Source organism: Peromyscus maniculatus, chromosome 23 (assembly GCF_049852395.1).
Source record: "Peromyscus maniculatus bairdii isolate BWxNUB_F1_BW_parent chromosome 23, HU_Pman_BW_mat_3.1, whole genome shotgun sequence".
NCBI classification, from domain to species: domain Eukaryota; kingdom Metazoa; phylum Chordata; class Mammalia; order Rodentia; family Cricetidae; genus Peromyscus; species Peromyscus maniculatus.
In genome coordinates, this window is record NC_134874.1 from 27,923,678 (window position 1) to 27,949,027 (window position 25,350).

Here is a 25,350-nt window from a genome sequence, read left to right on the forward strand (position 1 = left end):
AGGGAAGATTAGAGCTGGGGGAGGGGGGGGCAATGCTAATGTGGTCAGAGGCCTGGGCGTCTTGAGTTCTCTCCCCTCACTTCCCAGCCCCAAGGCTGGGGTCACAGAACCTCTGGGGAGTTAAATCTTAGAAAAGATAGAAGACAGGGTTGTTCCTAGTATACGGGGGTGGGTTTTTTGTTTGCTTATTTGTGTGTGTGTGTGTGTGTGTGTGTGTGTGTGTGTGTGTGTGTGTGTGTTTTGGGGAACCTTGAACTTCTGGCCTCAAATGATCCTCCTGTCTCAGCTTCCCAACAGGTGAGTGCCCCTGAGCTAGATGAAGGCTTGCAGGTTACCCCGGAGTCAAAGGGGCAGACAGTACCCTGGAGCCGGGCACACTGTCTTGCAGAGCCTGGGCGCCCTCTAGTGGCCTAGTTAGGGTTCTTGCTTCAATTGGGCAGGAACGGTGCTGTTGGGCTAAGAGTCTTAGGACCATGGATGTCTGAGCTTCCTCCCTCCCTCTTCCTATTTTTTTTTTTTTTAAATTTCGTGTGTGTGTGTGTGTGTGTGTGTGTGTGTGTGTGTGTGTGTGTGTGTGTGTGTGTGTGTGTACATGCACGTGTATGTGTGCACACATAGAGGCCCTGAGGTCAGCAGTCTACCTCCATTATACTCCACTTATTCATTGAGGCAGGGTCTCTCTCTTGAACTAAAGCTTGTCTATATGGCTAGTCTAGCTACAGCTTGCCTCTCTGCCTTCTGAATTCGGGAATTACAGGCAGGCTGCCACACCTACATGGTCCTACAGGCTCTCACATGCATGGGAGTGGGAGATCTGAACGCTAGAGTCTACAGGTGTGCATGGCAAACACTTTGCCCACTGACCCATCTTCTATTACCCGCTCTGCCCTTCCCTGAGCTACCGAAAGGGTTTCTGTGGAAGGCCCAGAGTCTGAGAGAAGCCACTACAACAAACAGGTTTCTTTTTTTCTTGTTTGTTTTTCGAGACAGGGTTTCTCTGTGTAGTTTTGGTGCCTGTCCTGGATCTCGCTCTGTAGACTGCCTGGCTCTGCCTCCCGAGTGGCGGGATTAAAGGCGTGTGCCACCACCGCCTGCCAACAGACAGTTTTCTAGTCTTTACTGTTCATTGTTTTTGGGGTGCACATTATGGGTGATCTTTTTATTTTTTGTTTTTCCTAAAATTTATTTTTTTATGTATATGAGTGGTTTGCCTACTTGTATGTGTGTGTACCACATGTGTGCAGCGTCCATAGAGATCAGAAAAGGGTGTCTCTCTAGTCATTCTTTTTAGACAGAGTCCCATTAGGTAGTCTAGTCTGGCCTCAAATTGGTGCGTCTCCTGCATCAGCCTTCCACCATCACCAGGCACTATCATGCTTGGTCAATAAAAAAGAAATTACAAGTCAGATGTGGTGGCGCGTGCCTTTAATCCCAGCACTAATGAGGCAGAGGCAGGTGGATCTCTGTGAGTTTGAGTTTGAGGCCTGGTCTACAAAGTAAGTTCCAGGACAGCCAGGGCTACACAGAGAAACCCTGTCTCAAAAAAAAAAAATTTGAGGGGCCTGGAGAGATGGCTCAGTGGTTATGAGAACCAGGTACTCTTCCAGAGGACCTGAGTTTGATTCCCAGCACCTGCACAGAGGCCACAGCTGTCTGTAACTCCAGTTCCAGGGGATTCAATGCCCTCTTCTGGCCTCCTTGGGCACCAGGCACACATGTAGTGTACAGACATACATGGAAGCAAGACACCCATAAACATAAAATAAAAATGACAGATCTTAAAATTTTTTTGTTTAAAACACACTAATTCAAGCTAGGCATAGTGACACACGCATGCCATCCCAACACTTGAGAAGTAGAGGCAGGAGGATTGGAACTTCAGGGCCAGCCTCAGTTACACAGCAAATCTGAGGCCAGCCTGAGCTACATATAACCCTGTCTCAAAATCAGCACCCCCACATCTCCAGTTCCCTGGGGCCTGGCTTACATGTTTAGCATACAGGTGTTAAACCCCCCGGTCTAGGGTGAGCTGGCAGACTATCCCTGAATCACGGAGGGGTGGCCAGAGCTAATGGGGCCTCGGTTGAGCACCTCCGACTTGTGACCTGACTTGGGTGGAACCTTGTCTCCTGGCTGGTTCTGAATGAACATCTATAGTGTTTCTCTCTAGTGGCTTGTTCCATGCACAGAGTGGATATCTGACGTGTACGTGTGTGTGTGTGTGTGTGTGTGTGTGTGTGTGTGTGTGTGTGTGTAAATATCCTTTGGGGTCCCCCCGGTGCTGGCCACCCAGTGGGCCACCACCCGACCCTCCCTGATCTCACCTCAAGTGCTCCAACAGCCCCGGGGGCTGCCCTCCTGGTCTCTGGGGCTCACAGGGGCTTACCCGGCCGGGGTAACTCTGCAGGAACTTGATCTTCTCAAAAAGCTTGATGTTGTCGGCACGTAGACTGTCCAGCTCGCTCTGCAGGGCCTGGATGGTGTGCTGCGCCATGCGGCTCTCCTGTGAATGAGGTCAGGGCAGGGGGGATGAAGGAGAGAGGAGGCCTCCATCTGTCTGGGGCCCTTTCTGTGCCCACAGCCTTGGTGTGCATGTAGTTATGGTATAGTATTCATGTACGTGTGTGTGTGTGTGTGTGTGTGAGTGCGTGCGTGAGTGTGTGTGTGTGTGCGCGCGCGTGCGTGCGTGCGTGTGTGTGTGTGTGTGTGTGTATGTGAGTGCATGCGTGCGTGAGTGTGTGTGTGTGTGTGTGTGTGTGTGTGTGTGTGTGTGTGTGAGTGCCTGCAGAGCCCAGAAGTAGGTTCCTGGGATTGAACTCAGGTCCTCATGTTTGAGCACTGAGCACGTTACCCATCGAGCATCCCCCCAGCCGCCCATGGTCTTGAACTGTTGACTGCTCACAGATTCCCCCCTCCAGAAAGCTCCTTCACAGAAACGCCAGTTTCTTGACATTTGATTTTGTTGTTTGTTACGGTTTGGATTTTTTTGAAATAAAAATTAAAAGGATTTATTTTACGTGTATGAGTGTTTTGTCGGCGTGTGTGCGTGTGCACCATGTGCGAGCCTGGTGTCCCCGGAGGTCAGAAGAGGGTGTCAGACCCCCCTGGGGCTGGAGTTACAGTCAGTTGTGAGTTGCTGTGCTGGTGCTGGGAACCAAACCCGGGTCCCCTGCGAGAGCAACAAGTGCTCTGAACCCCTGAGCTATCTCTCCAGCCTTACGGTTTGGATCTTATACCCTTCAAAGACCTTGTGCAGAAGGCGTACTCCAGCCTCGGGCCCTGTCAGGAGGAACGTTGAGAAGGTGGGGCCATACGGGGGCAAGCTGTGCCACTGGAGGTGCGCCCGGGAGAGAACACTGACCCCCAAAGCCTTCCTGTTTCTTTGCTCCCTGGCGGCTATGAAGGGAGAGGCTTGCCTTGGCATATACTTCTCCATGATGTGCTGCCTGGCTGCAGGTCCAAGGCAACAGTGCCAAGACATCATAGGTCGAGAGGTCTGAACCACAAACACGCAAAGACTTCTGTGCTCTACACTCTACTCTTTCTTTTGCTTGTAGTCCTGGGGATGGAACCTAGGGCCTGCGTATGCCAGGCAAGTGCTCTACCCTTGAGTCACACCTCACTGGGGGGTTCTAGGCAGGTGCTCTACCACTGAGCCACACCCCATCCCCTCACTGGGGGATTCTAGGCAGGTGCTCTACCACTGAGCCACACCCCAGCCCCCCACTGGGGGATTCTAGGCAGGGGCTCTACCACTGAGCCACACCCCATCCCCTCACTGGGGGATTCTAGGCAGGTGCTCTACCACTGAGCTACACCCCAGCCCCTCACTGAGGGATTCTAGGCAGGGGCTCTACCACTGAGCCACACCCCATCCCCTCACTGGGGGATTCTAGGCAGGGGCTCTACCACTGAGTCACACCCCAGCCTCTCACTGGGGGATTCTAGGCAGAGCTCTACCACTGAGCCACACCCCAGCCCCTCACTGGGGGATTCTAGGCAGGTGCTCTACCGCTGAGCCACACCCCAGCCCCTCACTGGAGATTCTAGGCAGGGGCTCTACCGCTGAGCCACACCCCAGCCCCTCACTGGGGGATTCTAGGCAGGTGCTCTACCACTGAGCCACACCCCAGCCCCTCACTGGGAGATTCTAGGCAGGGGCTCCACTGCTGAGTCACACCCCTGCCTTTATCACTGACTTGCATCTTCAGCCCTTTCTTTTCTTGAAACAGGGTCTTGCTAAATTGCTCAGGTTGGCTTTGAATTTAGGATATTCTCCTGCCTCAGCATCTTTAGAAAAGGGGATTCTCTATTGACCTGTGCCACCAGTCCTGGCCTACAGGTCATTTTTATGGGGTCAGCCCGCACTCTCTGCCATCCATCCCACTTCCCATTCTCCCATGTGCTGCAGAAACTCCTCCATGGACGGCCGTACCCAGGAGCTTTCCGCCTGAGTGCCCAGGTACCCCCCACCCTGTAGTGCCTGACTCCTGCTCAAAGCCTTTGAGGGGATTCTAGCCAGGCAGTCTGGTGCCCACCTTTGTGTCTCATGTCCTATGTCTCCTTCCTCCAACCCCGGAAGGGCCTCTCATGCTCTTTTCTTGAGTTCCTGAGTACTTCCCAAGGCCAGTGTGGCAGAGCCCCTCCAGGAAGTCTCTCCTGCACAGAGCACATCTCCTCTTGCTGCTGTTTAAGTATCGGCTGTTTGCCCCAAGCCTGTGTTTTCCCACACTTGAGCCCTCAGATTTGAGGCCTCTGGGGGGGACAGGAAGCAGGGTGGGACTCACAGCCTCCAGCTCTTGGTTCCGGGTGCGGAAACGTTCCCTCTGGCTGGAGATGATGGAAAGTAGGGAGTCCACCTGACCTTCTGGAAGGGTCCCACTGGTTGGCACTGAGGGTCCTAGGAGGTAGCAGAAAATGGCTTAGGGAGTCAGGCCACTGTTCATCATAGGCACCGTCAGAGGCCAGATCCCAGTGTTCCCTTCCCATGACTCTCCTGCTTGAACAGGAGAGCCTTGCATCCAGCAGAGGAGGTGCAGTGGGGGGGTGGGGTGTTGCAGAATATTATTTTCAGATGTGTTACATTTGTTCCTGCTGTGGGACATGTGTTTAATGATGCAAGATGTGCTGCATTCTTTTAGGTTGCATTTGTTTAACTCTGCGAAGCTGCGTTACTGTGCCTGTCTCAAACACCTGATTGGTCTGAAGGGCTGAACAGCCAACCATAAGGCTGGGGATGGGATAGGCGGGGCTGGCAGTCAGAACGAATGAATAGAAGGAGAAAAAGGAGAAAAGACATCAAGGAATGAGAAAAGGAGGACTCCAGGGTCCAGCCACGCAGCCACGCAGCCACGCAGCCACGCAGCCACCCAGCCACGCAGCCACGCAGCCACGCAGCCACTAGGGAATAAGAAGGATAGAAAATCTATACGGAAGTAGAGAAAGGGAAAGGCCCAGAGGCAAAAGGTACCTGGGATAATTTAAAGTTAAAAGCTGGCAAGAAACAGGCCAAGCTAAGGCCGGGAATTTATAAGACAGAATAAGCCTCTGTGTGTGACTCATTTGGGAGCTGGCTGGCGGGACCCCCAAAAGAGCAAAGTGTCAAAACAACAACAGGGGGGGGGGGCACAGCCCACATCACTCTGCTTGGCCAGGAAGCCTCGGGCTCTGGCCTGGATGCTGCGGAAGGCTTTCCCTGTGCAGCTGTGTCTCTTCTCTGGGGTCACAGGCAAGCCGTGGGGACAGTAGACACCGCGGGATGGGTCCCCTTTCTCTTTGAGGGGAACATATACTTGGGGGATCTGAGTTCTCAACATGCTCCAAGTGCTTTCCCTGGCCCCTAACTCCTTGGGCAGGTGTTAGCCAGTCTTTCCTCACCATAGAACAGGGCTGTGGCCTCCTTGATGGGTTCTGGAATCTTCTCCAGGCCTTGCTCAGAAGCTCCCTGTAGGATAAAAAGGAAAAGACGAGACTTACTCGAACATTGTGGGATGAATAAATAAATAAAGGAACAATAAAAACTAAAATGAGGGGACTGAAGAGATGGTTCAGATATTAAGAGCACTGGCTGCTCTTCCAGAGGACCCAGGTTCAATTCCCAGCACCCACAAGGCAGCTCACAACTGCAACAGTTCCAAGGGATCCAGCGCCCTCTTCTGGACTCTGCAGGTACTGCACGCACATGCCGCACAGACATACATGCAGGCAGAACACCCAGACGCGTAAAATAAAAATGAATCTCAAAAACTAAAGTGACAGGTGGCCCCTTCGGGCGCCGGTGTTCGCCAGGACCCGGGGCCGTCATCTGCAGTAGGTCCATGTGACCTTGCTTTGCCTGTGACTACAGCTTTTAATGCCCGGACACAAGTTAGCACCAGGCTTAGGGCGCTCTCTGCGGGTGGGTGTGTGGCGTCTGATCTGGGGCTGGAATGAAGGTGGTCTGTGGGGGGAGGAAGGCCAGGGAGAGGCCTGAGAGCAGGCTGCTGACTCCGGAGGTCAGCGCTTTCCGGTTCCAGGGCCCCGGGTGGGGGACAGTGAGCAGGGCGGGCGGAGGCTCACCTCGGCATCGGGTCGTTGGATGGACTGGATGGTGCTGAGATCCTGCTCCAGGCGGGCGATCAGCTCTTTCTGCTCAACGGCTTTGGCCGTGGCCTCCGTGAGGCGGATCTGCAGCTCGGCACAGCGCCCTGCAGTGAAGGGAAAATGCAGCCATCAGAGGAGTCTGGGGCCCAGGGAACCTCGGTACCTTCCAAACGAGCCCCAGAATGAAAGCATGAGAGCCTGAGAGCTCTGGTTGCCTCCACTATACCTGCACTGAGCCACAGGCTGGCACCCCTGGGGTACTCAGAGGTAGGGGATAAGGTGCAGTGCCAGCTGGCAGGCGACCCAACTCAGGAACTGACCACAGGTGTGCTGTAGTCTCCACCGCATTAGGCTTCAGATGCATAATGGTGGAGACAGAGGTAGGGGGTGACCACTCAAGGTCCCCTGACCTGTAACCCTGACCTTTTCCTATCCAGGAGCTAGGGGTTTCACCAAGAAGGCAAATCCAGTGATTTTTTTCAACCCCCACCCGCACCATCCCCTGGCCTTCTGATGCTAGAAATTGAACCCAAGGCCTTGAACATTCAAACATGCTAGAAAGGCTCTCTGTTGCTGAGCCATGCTTTCAGACTCTCATGGGGGATTCTAGGCAGGGGCTCCACCACTGAGCCACACCCCAGCCCCTCACTGGGGGAATCTAGGCAGGTGCTCTACCACTGAGCCACACCCCAGCCCCTCACTGGGGGATTCTAGGCAGGTGCTCTACCACTGAGTCACACCCCAGCCCCTCACTGGGGGATTCTAGGCAGGGGCTCCACCACCGAGTGTTCCCTGTACCTCCATTTTTGGTAGAGGAATCACCCTTTCTGTCTTTCATTTGCAAAACCTTATTTAGTAGGGGGCAGAGAGATGGCTCAGCCTTTAAGAGTTCCTGTAGATGGCCTAGGTTTGGTTCCCAGCATCTACATGATGACATCTGTAACTCCAATTCCAGGGGACCCAACACCCTCACCCGAACTTCATTGACACCAATCACCAATCATACCTGTGGTGTACATACGCACATGCAGGTAAATGTTTATACACATTAAATAAAGGAGAGAGAGACAGAGACAGAGAGACAGAAAGTTGTGGCAATAAACGTCACTTAAAGTCTTCCCATGGCCACTAGGGGGCACTGTGTCCTTAGAAGTCCAGAGGCTCCCGTCAGCCCTGACAGGAAAATGGTTCAAGCACTGGCCAGTCAGTCCTAGTGCCTGTCTGCCAAACCCACAGTCTGGCAAGCAGGAGAGTCTGAGCATGATAGCTGGGCTCTGGGCCATGGGCTGGGGGCCCCTCTGTCATCCCAACGCACACCAAGCCTTTTCTGCACCTCAGTGCTGAGCATCTGGGGAGAGATGGGGCGCACGCTTCACAGGACCCCCGTGGTCTGCTCCCACAGCACTCTCCGCTGCTCAGACTGTGGATGGCTGCCATTCATTTGGACCACAAGGGTAGGTGGTATTAGATGATATGGCAGAGGGTGGACCCCAGGGCGAGACCAGGCCACCGAGGGACAGCTGTGGATGGCAAGGCCTGGCGACCCCCATGGGGAGAGGGTACAACGTCATGGCCTGCTGATCTGGTGCAGAGTCCTTTGGCCCAGGCTATGGAGAGACTGCAGAACCTCCTTCCTCGCTGTACGGCACAAACTGAGGAGCGCACGGACGGACGGAAGCATCGAGACAGGAAAAGACAGCCCTAGGGCTCTGGGTGTTATTTACAGAGGCAAAAGGCCGTCCGGTGCAAGGACGGGATTGGTTCACCTTCTGAACATCCTCACACTGGACCTTGCCCATGCATGGTCCCATATCAAAGGACCTGTGCCATGGGCTAGAGGAATCTCCGGGGAGGCCACTGCCACCCGTCCAGAATGAACCTGAGTCCCTAGAAGTGTGCACATCTCCACAGGGACTCACCAGGGGCCCAGAGAAGCTTGTTGTGCCATCGCTTGGGGCTTGGATCAGGTACCTAGGTCCACTTGTCCTATCTGTCATCAATCTGTGGCCATTTCATCATGGGAGCAACCTGAGGCTCCCGGAGCTGCCTGTGGGCACAGAAGTGTCCCCTGGATGGGTTCCTGGGAGCAGAAGGCGGGTCCTCGCCTGTGCATGCCAGTGACATTCTGGGCATGTGTGAAGCATGAGAGCAGACCCTCAGGCCTTGAGTGGGCCCGGGCCAGCCGGAGGCGGGCCAGCTCCTCCATGGACAGTGTGTTCAGCTGTCACAATGGCTGTAAATGCTCTCAGATACTGCAGTGGCAGTGAGGGGGTCTGGGTTGGCTGTCCCTGAAGACATGGCTTTGCGGGATGCTGAGTGGCCATTGTGGACGTGCTGCTGAAACTGGACACAGAGGAGAGGCTGGCAGAAGCTGGGCAGGGAGGCCGTGGGGTGAGGCCGAAGGGACAGGGTCTGGGACACTGTGCTGGAACCTGTCACTCCACACCGGGATGAGAAGCCTGAAATCTGGGTGGTCAATAACAGCTGTCCACTTGACAGGATCTGGAATCATCTAGCAAACCTCTGGGCGAGTCTGGGAGGGAGTTTCTAGAGGGAAGACCCACACCCTGAATGTGGGCAGCGCCATCCCGTGGCCTGGTGGATAAAGCGTGAGTTGGGCACCAGCGTTCACCCCTCTCTGCTTCCTGACTGTGGTTGCCATGTGACCAGCCGCCCCACACTCCTGCGGCCCGGCCCTCTCTGCCATGACGGACTGGACCCGCAGCGTCTGCGCCCAGGTGAGCCTTTCCTCCCTTAACTTCTTTTTGTCTGGCATTCTGTTGTAGCCACGAGAAAAGTGACTGACAGGACACCCTGCTGGAGGGGCCTCGGCTACAGATATATATATATATATATTTAAAGATTTATTTCTTTACTATGTATACAATGTTCTCCCTGCATGTACGCCTGCAGGCCAGAAGAGGGCACCAGATCTCATTACAGATGGCTGTGAGCCACAATGTGGTTGCTGGGAATTGAACTCAGGACCTCTGGAAGAGCAGCCAGTGCTCTTAACCTCTGAGCCATCTCTCCAGCCCTCGGTTACAGATCTTACAGAGGCAGAAAGCTGGCCGTGGTGGCCTTGCTGGTTGGGGGTAGGGACATGCACACCCACACGTTTTGGTCATGTCTCTAGATGGCCATGTGGCAAGAAGGGAAAATCCTAAGCTGGAATGTTCCAGAACTGAACCTGAATTCTAGGCCTGCTTTCTAGGGAGTTCTTGGTCTTGGGCAAGCTGGGGAGCCCAACTTTGGGGGGGGGGGTGAGTAGGAGGAGGAGGTGGGAGCTAAGGACCCTGTTTGAACCCAGGAGAGGAAGTCTGAGCCTGGCCCTGGAACCATCGATGGGGGAGGGGTGGGCAGGAGCTTGGCGTGGCTCTTGCAGAATGGAGATGTGAATGGCCAGGGCACTTGGATCTGGGAACCTGAGATTGGACATGGAGAGACCCCAGTCTAGGAATGGCCGAGGGCAGGGGTGGGGGAAAGGCAAAGACTCTGAGAATTGACAGCTGAGGTGTGAAGCCTTGGAGAGAGCGTGGCCAGGGCCAGGTGATAGAAGGACAGTCCATGAATAAGATGCCTTGAGCTGAAGGCTGGGCATCTGCTGGTGGGGGTGTTGTCCAGCTCACACCGGGGAAGCCCAGAGCAATCAGAATATGGAGGAAGAGTCTTGGACATCTGCAGTGATGGGTGTGTGTGTCGGGGGGAGGGCACGTGGTGACTGGTGGCGGGGAGCATGTGTGAGGAAGAGGGTGCCGTGAAGCAAGAAGCATGCTGGGTGGAATGTGACGGGGTTGCCAGAGGGCCTAAGACTTCTTCATCCCCCTATAAAGGTCTGTGCAGCCTCATTCTTCTGGAAGAATCTGGAAGGACTTCCTAAGAAGGCACACTTCACAGAGGTAAAGAAATAAGAATCCTATCGGAGCCAGGCTCTTCGGAGGCTAGGCTCCGCTAGGCACAAAGGGTCGAGTGTGGTATCTCACACTTGTAATCCCAGTGTAGTGGGATTGTGAGTTCCAGGCCAACCCGGGATACATAGGGAGACTCTTGTCTCAAATCATACAAGGGTTGGAGATACAGCACAGCTTAAGCAGTGAGGGGCTGGGGGCGTGGCTCGGTGGTAGAGCTGTTTGCCTAGAACACCCCAGAGAGGGGTGGGGGTGCTGGGGTTGTAGCTCAGCTATAGGATACCCGTGTAGATGCCCTCAGGGAGGGGCTGGGGGATGTGACTCAGAGGGCAGAGTACCTGCTGAGCACACATAAGGCTCTGGGGTCCATCTCTAGTACCACAAAGAATAAGAAGGAGGAATACAGTCACGGCGCGTGGAGGCTGCAGCTAGACCAAGTACAAGTACTCATCACAGTAGGAGTCAGAGGGGCCTAGGGGGCTGGACTCATCGTCCTTTTTGATGGCAGGGGGCCCTGCCATAGTAAATTAGCTTCTTGCGGGCCAGGCAGGGCTGGAGGGCTAGTTAATCAACGCACACTGGTCACTTTTGCCCTGACCAGGCCTCACACACACTGAGCAATGCCCACTGACTTGTTCCACCTGCAAATGCCCCAGTGTGCCTATGAGGGTGTCTTTTAACAAACTGCCCCTCTTGGTCCCACTGAAGAACTTGTCTGTTCTCCCATGCCTAAGTCCTGAAGACCATCAGCTGGGCTCTGCTGTCCATGACACCAGCTGGATTTGTCCAGGTCCCTCACAACCTCTGTGCATATTGCTAAGTCTGAAATTTAGCGTCAGCAGTGAGCACCAGGCCCCCAATCCTGCCCAGCACCCCTCAGCTGGCCTGGCTGCTATTTCTCTCTGCTAAATTCTCAGTGCTGCTTGGACCCAGGGTCCAACACACTCCTTTCTTTCCTTCTTCTTTTTTTCTCTTTTGGTTTCTCAAGACAGGGTTTCTCTGTGTAGTTTTGGGGCCTGTCCTGGATTTCACTCTGTAGACCAGGCTGGCCTCAAACTCACAGAGATCCGCCTGGCTCTGCCTCCCGAGTGCTGGGATTAAAGGCCTGCGCCACTGCCGCCCGGCCCACCAACTCCTTTCTTATCAGTGTTGGCTGCTTTAGATTTATCTGCCTGGGACTCTCTGCTGTGCGTCTCTCTTGTTCGTTCATTTGTCTGAGACAGGCTCTCACCGACCTCAAACTCACAGCAGACTTCTTGCCTTAGCTTCTTTGATGCTGGGTTGATAGGTGTGCACCGCCATGCCTCTCCAACTAACTCTGTTTGGTATTGAGTATGCACCTTGGCTTTAGAGGGTCTGAGTTTAAACTCCTTCCTCCCAGGATCTGCTTTTCCAGTACCAGTCTCCGCTCCCTGGCCCTGAGCGTCCTGGCCAGCCCTTTGTAGATGCTGAGCTAGCAATGGCTCAGACTAAGTCTCAGTCACTGTTGCTGTCTCCTATTACAGGTTAGGAACAAATGCAAGGCCTCACGTACGCTAGACAAACACTCAACTACTGACGTTCTTTCAGCACCTTGCTGGGGGATTCTAGGCAGGGCCTCTACCACTGAGCCACACCCCAGCCCCTCACTGGGGGATTCTAGGCAGGGGCTCTACCACTGAGCCACACCCCAGCCCCTCACTGGGGGATTCTAGGCAGGGGCTCTACCACTGAGCCACACCCCAGCCCCTCACTGGGGGATTCTAGGCAGGGGCTCTACCACTGAGCCACACCCCAGCCCCTCACTGGGGGATTCTAGGCAGGTGCTCTACCACTGAGCCGCGTCCATAGCCCCTCACTGAAGAATCCTAGGGAAGTGCTCTGCTGCTGAGCCACACCTGCAGCCCCTCCATTTCTGGCCCTACATGCTCTTAGAATGTTCTAGGAGGGCCAGACCCAACTCTCTACCACTTTACGAGAAGCATGGTGAGCTGGAGCGGAGACTAACATGTTTTGCCCTCCCACCAGTGCTGGCCAGCCACTGGGATGTTCTACTAAATGCAGTGGACAGAATGAGTACAGACTGCTCTCTTGTTCCAACACACTGTCCAACCCCACAGTCCCATCCTGCATATCTGTAACTGGACTTTCTCCGAGCATCTTATCCAGTGGCTCTCCACCTTCCCAATGCTGTCACCCTTTAATGCAGTTCCCCATGTTGCAGTGACCTCCACCATAAATCTATACTTAGTAATTGTAATTTTGCTACTGCTATGAATCGTGATGTAAATATCTGATAAGTAGGAGATCTGGTGTACAACCCCGAAAGGATCACAACCCATGGGTGAAAACCCATATTAAGGTCTCTCATTTGAATCAGACCCACTTATCCTTAGGGGAGGCAGTGTGGCCTATTTCTGGAGGTTGGCAATGTGCCCACAGTGAGTGAGTCTCCCAACTGCAGCCTGAAACCTTTCCATGTGCTTTTGCCTCCCAAGTTGGCAGTTTATAAAACAGTTCTGCAAAACCACATGCAAAGCTGGGTGTCGTGGCACATGCCAGGAGGCAGGAATCCTAGCACGTGGGAGGTGCAGGCAGGGTCAATAATTTGAGGCCGTCCTCACCCATACAGCAAGCTCCATACTAGCCTGGGCTATATAAGGCCACATATAAACAAACAAACAAAAGGTGGTACTCAGCTGGTTTAAAAAAAAAAAAAAAAGCTCAGTGGTTAACAGCACTGGTTGCTTTTCCAGAGGACTCAGGTTCAATTCCCAGCACCCACATGGTGACTCACAACTGTCTGTAACTCCAGTTCCAGTGCCCTCTTCTGGCCTTGTTGGGGACCTGGCATGCACGCAGTGCACAGGCATATATATTCAAGCAAGGCGCCCATACACATTCAATAAGAAAAAAAATCTAAAAAAGAAAAAAAAAAAAACCATAGCCAGGTATAGTGGTGATCTTGTAAACCCAGGGCTGGGCAGATGGAGACCAGCAGATCCTTGGGGCTGGTCACTTGAACTATGTAAAGCAGTGTTACAATTGTTTCTGCTGGATTTAACTATGTAAAGATGTGTTGCTGTTTTACCTTGCCTGCCTAAGGCACATGATTGGTCTAATAAAAAGCTGAACGGTCAATAGCTAGGCAATAGAGGGTTAGGTGGGCATGGAGAGCAGAGAGAATGAGGAGGAGGAGGAATCTAGGCTCGGAAGAGAATAAGGGAGAGAGGGAGACGTTTAGGGCTAGCCAGCCAGGCAGACAGACACAGAGTAGGGCACACAGAATGAAGGAAAGGTAAAAAGCCTGAGGCAAAACGCAGATGAAGAGAAACAGGTTAATTTAAGTTATAAGAGTTAGTGGGGGGCTGGAGAGATGGCTCAGCGGTTAAGAGCACTGACTGCTCTTCCAGAGATCCTAAGTTCAATTCCCAGCAACCACATGCTGGTGGCTCACAACCATCCATAATGAGATCTGGTGCCCTCTTCTGGCCTGCAGGCATACATGCAGGCAGAACACTGTATACATAATACATAAATCTTAAAAAAAAAAAAAAAAAAAAAAAGAGTGGGACAGGCATAAGGTAAGGCTGGACATTCTTAAGTCTCTGTGTCCTGATTTGGGAGCTGGCTGGTGGCCCAGAGAAAGCCTGCCACACAATACAACTAACATTTGCTGTGAAGGCTCCCAGTATGGAGATAGTATTCTTTTCGTATGCAAGGATTTTATGTTAAAACCGAAGACTTAAGGCCTGAATGGATAGGACCTTGGGTGAGGAAGGCCTCACTCTTCCCCCAGACAGGACCAGAGAGTAACTTTGACTAACGGTATCCCACCTTCCAGCGGCGTTCACCTGTCAGCTGTAACCCCATCAGGTGCCCCTCAGGAAACACCCTGTGATGTCATTCAAAACCCTCAGCACCCCCGGAAGGTCCCCTCAGCACCCACCAACTCCCACACGTGACTCTACAAAGCCAGAGAGAGGACACTCTTGAGAAGCTCACCCCACGCTCACTGTCCTCCCAAGCCCTTCTTTCCCTCTTAACCTTTGTGCTTGGAATTTGAATTAACAGCCGGGCAGTGGTGGCGCATGCCTTTAATCCCAGCACTCGGGAGGCAGAGGCAGGCGGATCTCTGTGAGTTCGAGGCCAGCCTGGGCTACAGAGCGAGATCCAGGACAGCTAAGGAAGGCTACACAGAGAAACCCTGTCTCGAAAAACAAACAAACAAAAAAAGTGTGAATTGACAGTGTTGGGGCCAGGAAGATGGCTCAGTGGGTAACGGTGCTCGCCACCAAGCCTGATGACCCATCTGATCCATTAGGTAGGAAGAGAGAAATGACTCCATAAGTTGTCCCGACTTCCACAGGTGATACCCATGTAGCCACATACATACATGTTAAGTACAAATAAAAAGTCATTTAATAAACCTTAGCTCTGATGATACTGAATTCTTTTCTGCAGCGAAGCCAAGGATCTGGTTTTACCTGAGTTGAGATCCCTAAAGATAACAGAACTCCTCAGGCTAATAAGGGTGGCATTGTCACCCTTGACAGCACCCTGAGGTGAGAGCCACATGCAGCAGCAGCAGAGGCAGGGGGTCCTCATAACATGCCTGCAGGACAGGTCAAGGTGTCCCCTCATAGTGACCGACAGGAGGCGGAGAGCAGACAAGGTAAGTGCTTGATTTAAAGACACGGGCAGGTTTGACACAGGCAAGCAGGCCTTTTGGGTGGTCCCACCGGGTACAGGAACCTGCCAGCACCCAAATCCCCCACATCCTCGGCTTCTGCCTGGCGCTGCCTGGGAACCGCGTGACAACAGCAGGAAGTGAATGGCGATTCTCACGGCGCCCACTGGACCCATGTCCAAGAGTCTGCTGCCGTTTCTCAGGCCGGAGAAATCTTCAATAAAAACAGCCCACACGCACTTGTGTTTGTATAAAAGATATTTACTTCAATTATCACACCTAGGGTGCTAGTGAGTAATAATACATGGTGTGAGCTTCGGTGATATTGCTTCTCCGTATCATAATAGGGACCGTTGGACAGTGCAGAGAACAAACATTTCGTATGGCTAACCAAAGACAAGAAGGGACGACGCTGAGGGGCCGACGGGTGCCTCCCCCACCCCCACGCCAGCCGGAACCAACTCTTAAATGTAGAAAACAAATTGCAAGAAAAATCAAGATGTGTGATAGGAGATGGTCACAGCAACACAAGGCTTCTCAAAACTACTTGTACAAAAAAAGAGAGAGAGAGACATACATCTTTTACAATTTTTTTTTTCTTCCTCTCGCTTCTTTTTGGTCAATTGGGTCTTGGTAAGGATTAAAATTTAAAAAAAAAATCTGTGATTGTATTAACACACAAGCTCTACAAACACCTAAGACTTAGTGCCTGACAGAAAAAAAAAAAGTAAATACTGCTAAAATGTAAGCCATGCTGGGGGCGGGGCCGAGGAAGGGCTGCCTGGAGTCTTGTGCTGTTAGTAGTCTAGAGGAGGGTGGTGCTACCCGCTCTCCTAGCAAGTAGTTATTGCACAAACGCAAAGAGCTAGGTTTCTTGTTCTGTGGGAAGGGACTGGGGAGAACCGTGAGGTCGATTCCTTCCCACCGTCAGCTTACAAGCTATTCTCAAAATGCTTGAAGGCTTTTTTTTTTTTCAAATGCATTCCCGTGGTTCTAAAATGTCCGGCATTTTCTGAGGCAGGGGCGGTCTCAGAGGGTGGGGGATGAGAGTCGATTTTGTGTGTGTGCGTGTGCACATGTACAGGGTGGGGTGGGGTGGAGAGGGAACTAGAGAGACGGAGAGAGAGAAATGCATAGACTAATAAAGAAAAATAAAATGGGGCAATTTTACTGGAGGGCTTTTACCCCCAAAGAGATGAGTGGGACTCCTCTCCTCCCAATTTCAGAGACTAGGAAAGACACGGTACAGAAAGAAATGTGGACTTGGCCTCAGTGGACTAGGGGTAAAGGCAGGTATCCCGCCCTGCCTAGGGGGTGAGCAGGCCCCTCGCCTCTCCCTGGAGTGAGTCTCTTTTTGAAGTTTGCCCTCCACCCCAGGTGGAGGTAAGCCCCACATACTCCCACCCTCTGCTGAGCAAGCAATGGGGTTTCTTGCTGGCTGCATTTCCAGCCACAGAAAATCCTTTCTCCACTTTTCACGACATGGGAGGGTCAAGGGTTCTTTCAACCCACAACCTAGGTGTGGGCCCTCCAGCCACATCCAGTGCTAGGAAATACCTGTGGCCTTGAAAGATGCCTGTGACTGACTTGGAATGCAGGAAAGACAGCTGACAATGAGAACCAAAGACGTGGCAACCCGTGGGGACCACTGAGAAATCACTTTCCGGCTCAGGGCGACGGCCTTGGCCAGACCGCCTGCCTCTCCCCTGATCCAGGCTCGCCAAACCCTCATGAACCCAGAAGTCTTGACAGAGGCTCTAGGAGGCTTTGGGGGAACTTGACCTCGGCTTTTCTGTTTCCTCGCTGCACGGCAGCACCTCTGGGAGCAGCTCTCCCACCCAGCGCTGCCTGGCATGGTAACTTTGTTCATCAACTCTCAGCTGAACAGCTAGGATATGTAGAGACCGCCAGGTTGTGAGTGGCTGCTAGGGAGACAGGTGTCTGATTGTGCTGGAGGACTGACTCCCTTCCGTCCCTCATCCCTGCCACCGCGGTTCCCCAGACCTTTTCGGAGTCCGGGGTGAGGAGAAGGGACAGTCACCACTGGAGTGACAGCAAAAGCATTCGCAACAACAACACAGAACGACAACACACTCCTGATAAGTACTTAAATGATTAACCTAATAATAAATTAGAAGAGGATAGAAATATTTTTTTCTTTCTTAAAGAAACATCCTTTTATAATCACCCTCGAGTACGCTGACAGATCAGTAGCAGTCGGTCTATCTCCACAAAGAGAGGGGTAAGTGCTTCAAGGGTCGACTGTGGGGTCAGGCATTTGGGAAGGTTCCCCAGCTGCTGGAACCCAGGCAGCCATGACCCAGGGCTCAGGGCTGAGCCTCAGTGGCCAAGGGAGGCCAGCTTGCCCGTCGGTTCATGAACATACAGAACTACAGTGAACATACTCATCCACGACCTGAATCGATCCTGGTTCTAAAGCTTACTTAGGAGTTCATTTGGTGTGCAATAACGCTATCTTTTTCAAAAAGAAAGGAAAAGAAAACAAAATACCCCCCCCAACAAAAGCAACAATGATTTCCATTGCACAGAGCTTTGACACAGAGCCATCTATTAAGTGCTTCCTGTTTAAAGCAGACTACAAAAAGTAAGATAAAACAAATACAAACAAAAGATAATTGTGGGCTGGGGGAAAGAAAAAGAATCACCAAACAAAAGCAGCCCCGTGCTACTTGGATGTGTCTTGCTGAATGGTGTCCTATTTTGCCAACGGAAGTCCCAACGCTTCCTGGCGCTGTGCTTCTGCTATATTTTCCGTAGGGATAGAGGCGTGGTATTGGGATTTAAGGCACCTTTCCTTTCTGATCACAGAAAGCTTAGTACATAGCATATTTGTGGTAGAAATTAAAGCCCGAATACTACAAACATTACAGTAACAGACTCTATTTAACATGAGCAAACTAAACCCATCTATGAAAAGCAACTCAAAGGCATTCGAAATTTGAATAACCGAGGGATGGGGCGTGCACATTCATGCATAATCGACTGTCTTCCTCTCATTAGCCCCTCCCGCTCATTCTTGGCAACAATGCTGAACTTTTCAAGTCAGCATTTCAAAGGAGCCCAGGAGCTTTGGAAATGTCTTGTTAAAGCTAAATGTCACTTCGTCCAAAAATGAAAACTCGATATGCCACTGAAGACGTGGCCGTGGGATCTTTGGAGGGGAGGTGTCAGCAGAGGGGTGGGAGTGGGCACACTGGGAGGTCCTGGCTTTTCTTGTGCTGTTCCTGAACTCCCTCCCTTCTTGCACTGGTTGAGCCTGAGGTCTCGGGCCTGCACCCTCTGCCGAGGAGCTTGCCCTGCCCTCACTCTCCTGGTAGTTTCCATCTATAAAGCATCGGCAGAAGTGACGAGAATGGATTCTTCTCACATTAGTCCCTTCTCAGAGCATGCAAGGTGACTGGCCAGCCTGGCACACAGCACCTCTGGGAACTGGAAGCAAGCCACTTCAAGAGTCTCAGGCCACCTGGGACAAGCATTGCCATAGTGGCCACACAGTCTTCCCCTGAATCGGCCAAGCCCCAGAGAAACTGCAGTGGCAGCCATGCCTGGTGAATTTGACATTCATGATGGGGACAAGACAAGTCCCCTATGTCCTACTGGGACACTCTGGCCACCAGAGCAGGTATGACTCAGATGCACCATCTGTCCTGGGAGCCTGTTTTCTCCTACATGGAACAGAAGCTGGCAAAGTTCTTTAGGGAAGTAAAGACCAGGTATTATGACAGGAGAGAAAGCTCTATGTCAGCCTTTCCTGTCCTGGAGATTCGTTTGTAACGCAGAGCTCACAGCAAGGTCCCAGGGCTAGAGACAAGAGATGCGGATAGTCACAGTTCCTGGGGATGTATGTATGTCCTCTAGGGATAACCCCTGGCCAAAGGAAGGGCTGTGATGGAGTCTGACAGCTGTGTGGGACGGCAGAGCAAAGGACAAGGATATCTGAGGCTACAGCCCCCCCACCCCCCATCCCCGCCCACAGCCCCAACAGCTGCTGGAGTTTCAAGAACAGCTGAAAGTCAAGAGGAAAATCCCTGTGCTTAGCAGACCCCAGACACCACTTCAGGACATGCTCACAGGAGGAGGCAAAAAGCCCACCTGCCAAGCTGGGATGATTGGTCAAGCTTGCAGCCTCTTGAGCCCTCCTCCTCCTCCCCGGCCACTTGCCTCACAGTTCTGAGTGATGCCAACGGTGAGGTAGAAGAGGACAGATGAGGGAAGACATTGAAGGGACAGGAGGAACATGGCCAAGAGCCTTCAATTCCCTTGCTCTACCCCATCTTCTCTTCAAGGACGGCTCAGCCTCAGGGGCTGGCCTGACAGGGCAACAGCTACCAGCAGCAGCACATGGGAAGCACAGGCCTGTGACGGGGACCAAACCATTGCAGAGGGTGCCCAGAGTCCACCGAGCCTTCCTTTGTAAGAAAACACAGCTCTGGAGGACAAAGATTTCCAGTCTTGCTGTGGCAGGGAGGGCATCTGTGATGCTGGCTATCAGCACCCTGGCTCACCAGTGCTTAGTCAATGCCTACAGAGTGCCCCCTTGGCATTGGAATACAAGCTGCTTCCTGCTGGGCTTGCTCAGGAGCTCCACAGCTGAACTTGGCTCTGGCTGCAGAGGCGGATGAGTTATGTGGGTAACAATGGACAGGGGCGTCCAGATGAATACTCAGCTCGAAGCCCTGCTGTATTCTGGGCCATCTACCACCAGATGTGGCTTTGAACAGAGAGAAAAGAGAGATTCTGACGAGAGGAAAGCCTAATGGGGAGACACCTGAGCTTTGCAAACAAAAGTTTCTGTCCCAAGGAGGATGACAGCTGTCCTCTTTTGCCTTGTTTTCAGAGTGTTGAGCCTGGACTCCTAATACTACATCCCAGAGAGTCTGCACTGATTCCAACCCAGGATACAGTCATAAGCCACTTGTGATCATTTTCAGGGTGGCTAGCTAAGAAAATAGTCAATTTCAGCTAAGTGCCTGCATTTTTTTTTTTTTTTTAAAGAGAGAGATCTAGTAGACAGAGATCACACATCTCCACTGACTAAAGTTTCAGGGAGGAGGCGACTAGGAGCCAGGTCAGAGTGGAAGTGAGTGGGCAGAAGTCTAATAACCGACGTGCCTGCCACTTCGGATGCCAAAGGGGTCTTGGGCATGAATGGAAAGGTGTCAAGGGGCCAGGTGTGAACACTGATTTTAGGGTGGGCTCCCACTTAGCCAGCAGGGTAACGGCACAATACCTAGTTAGGATTGCTGCCTCTAATGAAAAAGAAAGGCATTGGAAATGAACAGTGGCTTGTGATGGAGCGTTAGTGTTTTACATGGAACCATTCTCCCCTGGGGGAGAAGCACACCCAGCTTTTTAAGCTGAGAGAGTGTAAAGAGGATTGCTGGCTGCCTGTGCGGCTACTGCTTGGATCTCCAGGCAGCGGAAGGTCACTGCCCGAGGGAGTACTGTTCAAGGCACTTGAATATTGCTTTTCCAGATGAAAGATGAACCCTTGGACTCAAACTGGGGAGGGGAGAGGACCTGATGAGGACGGAGATGTAACCCCGCAGGTGTCTGTGTTGTCTACTGGCAACTCTCAGAAATACCACAGACAGTGCTAGCTTAACCCCAAACACCATCAAGTTGGGAATCTCAATTCAAATAACAACAACAACAACAATAACAATAATAATAATAATAAATAAGAGAAAATACAAATACAGAACTCAAGCAAAAACCTAACCAAGTGATTGTATCGAGCACCCAGATGGAGGTCTGGCACAAGAGACAGGGTGGAACTCAACAAGAACCTAGTCCACACAATAAACAGAAATGACTGACTTGCTTGGAAGAGCCAAAGGCTGTCTTAGACTGCTACTGGGTGGCTACCAGGATGGAAAACATCTCGACTTCCATTTCCTCAGATCTAACACTGTGGCTAAGTAACAGTCATGCCTTTAAAACTAACACACTCCCCTCTTCAGTCCTGGTAACTCTGCTTCTCATCCTAGTGAAAATTAGGTGTTTAAGATCCGTCACCCATGATGACAGAATCCCCTCGAGGTTTCTGTGGAGGGGTACCATGATCCCACCAGTGACGCTGCTCCTCCATGTCCCTAAGGGATCCCTGGTGTGAGTGAGTCTTCCTCACCCACGGTCCCTGCACAGAGCCGGGGGTGACTCCATTTTCTCCTTCTGTCCCTCCACTGTGACTTCTCACTGAACCAGATCTCAAGCGCGGAAGTGACGCAACCATCCCAAGAGCGAACAAGGGGCCTGCCTCCCAGCCTCCTAGAGCCTCCTGGGGACTTCTCATTCATGAAAAGGCATTGTCTTTAGTGTCGTGACTCTTACAGTTTGTGAAAACTCCACTAAGGGCTTGCAGCTGCAGGGTGAAAGACTGTGAATGAAAATATATAAGCTCCAAACATCATGCAAGAAATGTGGTCTCACATCTGACAGTCCAAGCCTACGAGCTAAGGAATAACGAGCACACTGAGGTGTAACAGCGGGAGATACCTTTAAAATTAGAACTCCCTCCCACCCTCCCAAATAAAAAAAAGTACTATTAATTAATTAAACTTAAGAAATAATGAATGCACCATTAAAATGTCATCCAAAGATGTTGACCTAAGACAAAAGTTTCAATGATACACAATACGGTCAAAAAGTTTTCAATCAGTAATATACAGTATGACAGCTACATCTTGTAAATTATACCCAATACTGCCGGCAGTCTATCCCTCTAAAGAATATTTGCCCCTTTCATCCCTTCCTAACAATCAGATAATAAAATACAGCACCTATAAATAAGCAAAAAAAAATATATATATATACCGAAATCATCTATTGTTAGTTTAAAGATATGGCAATAAGGAGTCTAAATTAGCAAAACCTGTAGAAGCCATGACTGATAAACCAGCTTATTGAAAAGGTGGCAGTAATGCACTCTATGTGTGCACAGGTACTTAAGAAAATACACAGACGTATAAAATTGCACACGCACACACACGCACACTTTCATCCACCTCTATACTCACGCATATACACATAGACAATGGGAGGAATCAAGAGACAAGTTAGACTTGGTTTGTACTTAGGCTGCCCTAAACTGTGCATAAAATAACGCTGTGAGAGGAGAAAGGAGGGAGGGCCAATGGTCTGGTCTGGAGTTGAAGAGCGTCACCGTTTTGTCTCTACAGGGTGGGGACAGAGCCCAGACTGCCGCGTACTCTCTTCTGCAGGGAAGGAAGCTTCCCACGAGTGGATGGGGTTATCAGTGCTTGTGGTGGGAAGGGGCGGGAGAAGAGAGAGGAAGAGAGAGCGCGCATGGTTGTGCCAGCCCTGCCCAAGCCCAGGGAGCATCTTTCCCTGGGGGCTCAGTCCGTCAGGTGCCCTGGAGAGTGGCGTGAGGTGAGGTGCCTTCTGTGCCAAGGAAAGATGAACAGACGGTTGCCTGCACACGGAGGGACTAACTGCTGTGACCTTGTGGGTCTACATTTTCCTTGCTTTCGACGCTTGCTCATGAGCGGATGTGCCAACACAGACGTAGACACCATAAAACAAAATGAACCGGTACATGCTACAGTTCTAACTTGTCTCCTAAACCTCCGAGATATGAGGTCTGATCAGCGTGCTCTGCGGTTAGAGGTTAAAAAGCAGATTATAAAATACCTAGATTCGGATCTTTCTTTTTGTCCTGATTTGGCCTAGAATGGAGTGTATTAAACAAACTCTGGCCAGCAAAAGCCCAGAGTCAGTTAAAGCTATGGATCAATGTGCACTACATGTCAGGATTCTATTTACGTACAAGAAAACACTACGTCAGCTACCACAAAATCAGAGAGTTTTCCTGATGTGACTTTTCTTTTTTTTTCTTTTTGTTAAAAAATATGTGGAGTAAATGTGTTTTATTTTAATTCAAAGTTTCAAACGAGAAGATTCTTTTCTTGAAAATATTTAGGAATCCAAACTAGTGTGTTTAGAGTCGGTTTGACTGTGCAATCTCTTAGTGGCAACTGAACAGCTACAAAAACTTTCTTTTTTAATTTTTCTGAAAAATCCCCCCCCTTCCTGGTTTAAGAAGATAATAGTGTATTATCGCTCTGAAGCCATTAGATGGCAGATAAAAAGCCCCCTTTTAATATGTGGGTTTGATTTTTTTTTTTTTTAAAGCCCACACGAAAGAGGAGGGCACAAGGCAAAAGCTGTAAAGAGTTATTCCAGAACCTGTGGAAATCACTTAAGGGCAATAAAAAAAAAAAAAAAACACTTGAGGGTACAAAAAAGCTCGACTACACATTTCCGTTTTCTTCCTTGAAAACACGACATAGATTGGGCTTAATGCTCCTTTGTTTTCTATATGCACCTTGGCCTATGGCGATTTTGCCCTGTGGCCCGCAGGGCGGTAAGTGCGAACACGTCCAGGCCTCGGCCGCAGCGCCCGCCCCGCCCCGGCCCCCCCGCTAGCCAGTGCCGCCGCCCAGGCCCGGCTGGGGCCCGCTGGGCGCACGGCCCGCCAGGCCCGGCTGGGGCCCTGCTGCTCCGGCCCAGAGGCCCGGCTGGGCCCTCAGAACTCCCATTCAATGGGCTCCTCCCGGCTGGCGGCCTTCTCCAGGCGGTGGATGATGCTGTTCAAGTTCGCGGCCTTCTTCTTCCGCACCGGGTTGTCCCGGGCGCCGGCCGCCGCCTCGGGCAGCCCGAAGAGGCTCTGCAGGGAGCTCGGCCTCCGCGCAGGCGCGCTGGCGGGCGCGCTGGTGCTTGGCAACGCAGAACTCCTCTCCGCGGGGCCCGCCCTGGCCGGCCCCGGGGCCTCGGGGGCCGTCGCGGTGGCTGAGGTAGCGGCGTCCTCTCCGGCCGCGGGTGCGGCGAGGTTTGGCACGGGCGCCGGGGGGTCGGCGAGGCCCTCGGGCGGCGGCCTCGGCCGGCCCGCGTCTTCGCCGTCGTCCTGTCCTGGGGTCGCCGAGGATGGCGGCTGCGCCTTGGCCTTCTCGGCGGGCGGCGGCGCCTCTTCCCGGTCGGCCGGGGCTGCGGCCACCTCTGCCGGCCCTCCCTGAGACTTGGTGGCCACCGGGGCGCCGCCCGGCTCCTCGACGTCGGCGGCCTCCACACCGTCACAGCTGTCGCCTTCCGAGCTGGGTGCGGCGCGGCCGCTTCGGGCCGAAGGTGAGTCGCTGGCACCGGCCTGGCCCTGGCTCCCGGCTTGAATCTCCTCAATGAACAGTTCTCTGCGGATCCGAGACCTGCAAGAGCAAGGGAAGGAAGGCCCCGTGAGGTCCTGTGCACGGCCGGGCCTCACTTCTGCCCCCATCACCTGCCATGGTTACTGCCCGCCCCCCTTACCCAAACTCTGCCTCTGTGTTGAGAGGCCACCACCTTCTCTCTGCCACTTAATTTTTTTGAGATAGGATCTCGTATCCTGGGGCTGGAGAGATGGCTCAATGGTTAAGAGCATGACTGCTCTTCCAGAGGACCCGGGTTCAATTCCCAGCAACCACATGGCAGCTCACAGCTGTCTGTAAGTTCAGATCTCCAGGATCTGACACCTTCACACCAATGCATATAAAATACAGTTAAAAAAAAAATCTCGTATCCCAGACTAGCCTTGAACTTGCTAATTAGCCAAGAGTGACCTTGAATATCCAGTCCTGCAGCCTCCATTTCCCCAGTGCTGGGGTTCCAAGTGTGCACCACCACACCTGGTTTATGTGGCGCTGGGGAGAGGAGCCAGGAATCCGTGCATGCTAGGGAAGCACTCCATTAACTGCGCTACATCCTCAGCCTTATCTGTGAGACCCGGTCTTGTTATGTAGTGACACCAGCTCAGGGACAGTCTTGATTTGTCACGCGGCTCACTTAGCCTGGCCTTGAACAGAGGGTCCTCCTGTTCCAGCCTTCTGAGAGCTGGGATTCCATCGTGCAGCTACTGACTGGCCCATTTCTTCCGTCTTCATCTCACTCTGATGGTCCCTTAACCAGCTCCTTCCACTCTGTGCAACAAGCATGGTTCCTGGCACGTGATAACACTCACTGACTAAATAAAGGAAACTTCACTGGAAAGCCAATTATTGGATGTGGCCTAAGGTGCGAATCTTGTAACTTGAGCTCTGAGCCATAGAAGGTCAGATTTTCTACTGATTCCCTATTCTGGAGGAAGCAGACTCTGAGAAAGAGTCAGCTGATCAAGTGGGA

At 52.2% G+C, this 25,350-nt stretch overlaps 1 protein-coding gene across 19 annotated transcripts in view; it reads right to left on the bottom strand.

The window, feature by feature from the left end:
• Cux1 (cut like homeobox 1) overlaps window positions 1-25,350 on the bottom strand; it is a 335,152-nt gene that overhangs the window by 4,081 nt on the left and 305,721 nt on the right. For 4 of the 19 annotated variants that reach the window (XM_076560949.1, XM_076560948.1, XM_076560947.1 and 1 more), the window contains exons 15-18: window positions 6,559-6,686; window positions 5,878-5,944; window positions 4,788-4,900; window positions 2,387-2,503 (exon numbers count right to left, since the gene is read on the bottom strand). In XM_076560949.1, the coding sequence (XP_076417064.1) occupies window positions 2,387-2,503; window positions 4,788-4,900; window positions 5,878-5,944; window positions 6,559-6,686 (425 nt within the window). Of the gene's footprint in view, window positions 1-2,386; window positions 2,504-4,787; window positions 4,901-5,877; window positions 5,945-6,558; window positions 6,687-23,614; window positions 24,402-25,350 lie in introns of those variants that run through there. The other 15 variants (XM_076560932.1, XM_076560930.1, XM_076560936.1 and 12 more) reach the window with 8 other exon arrangements.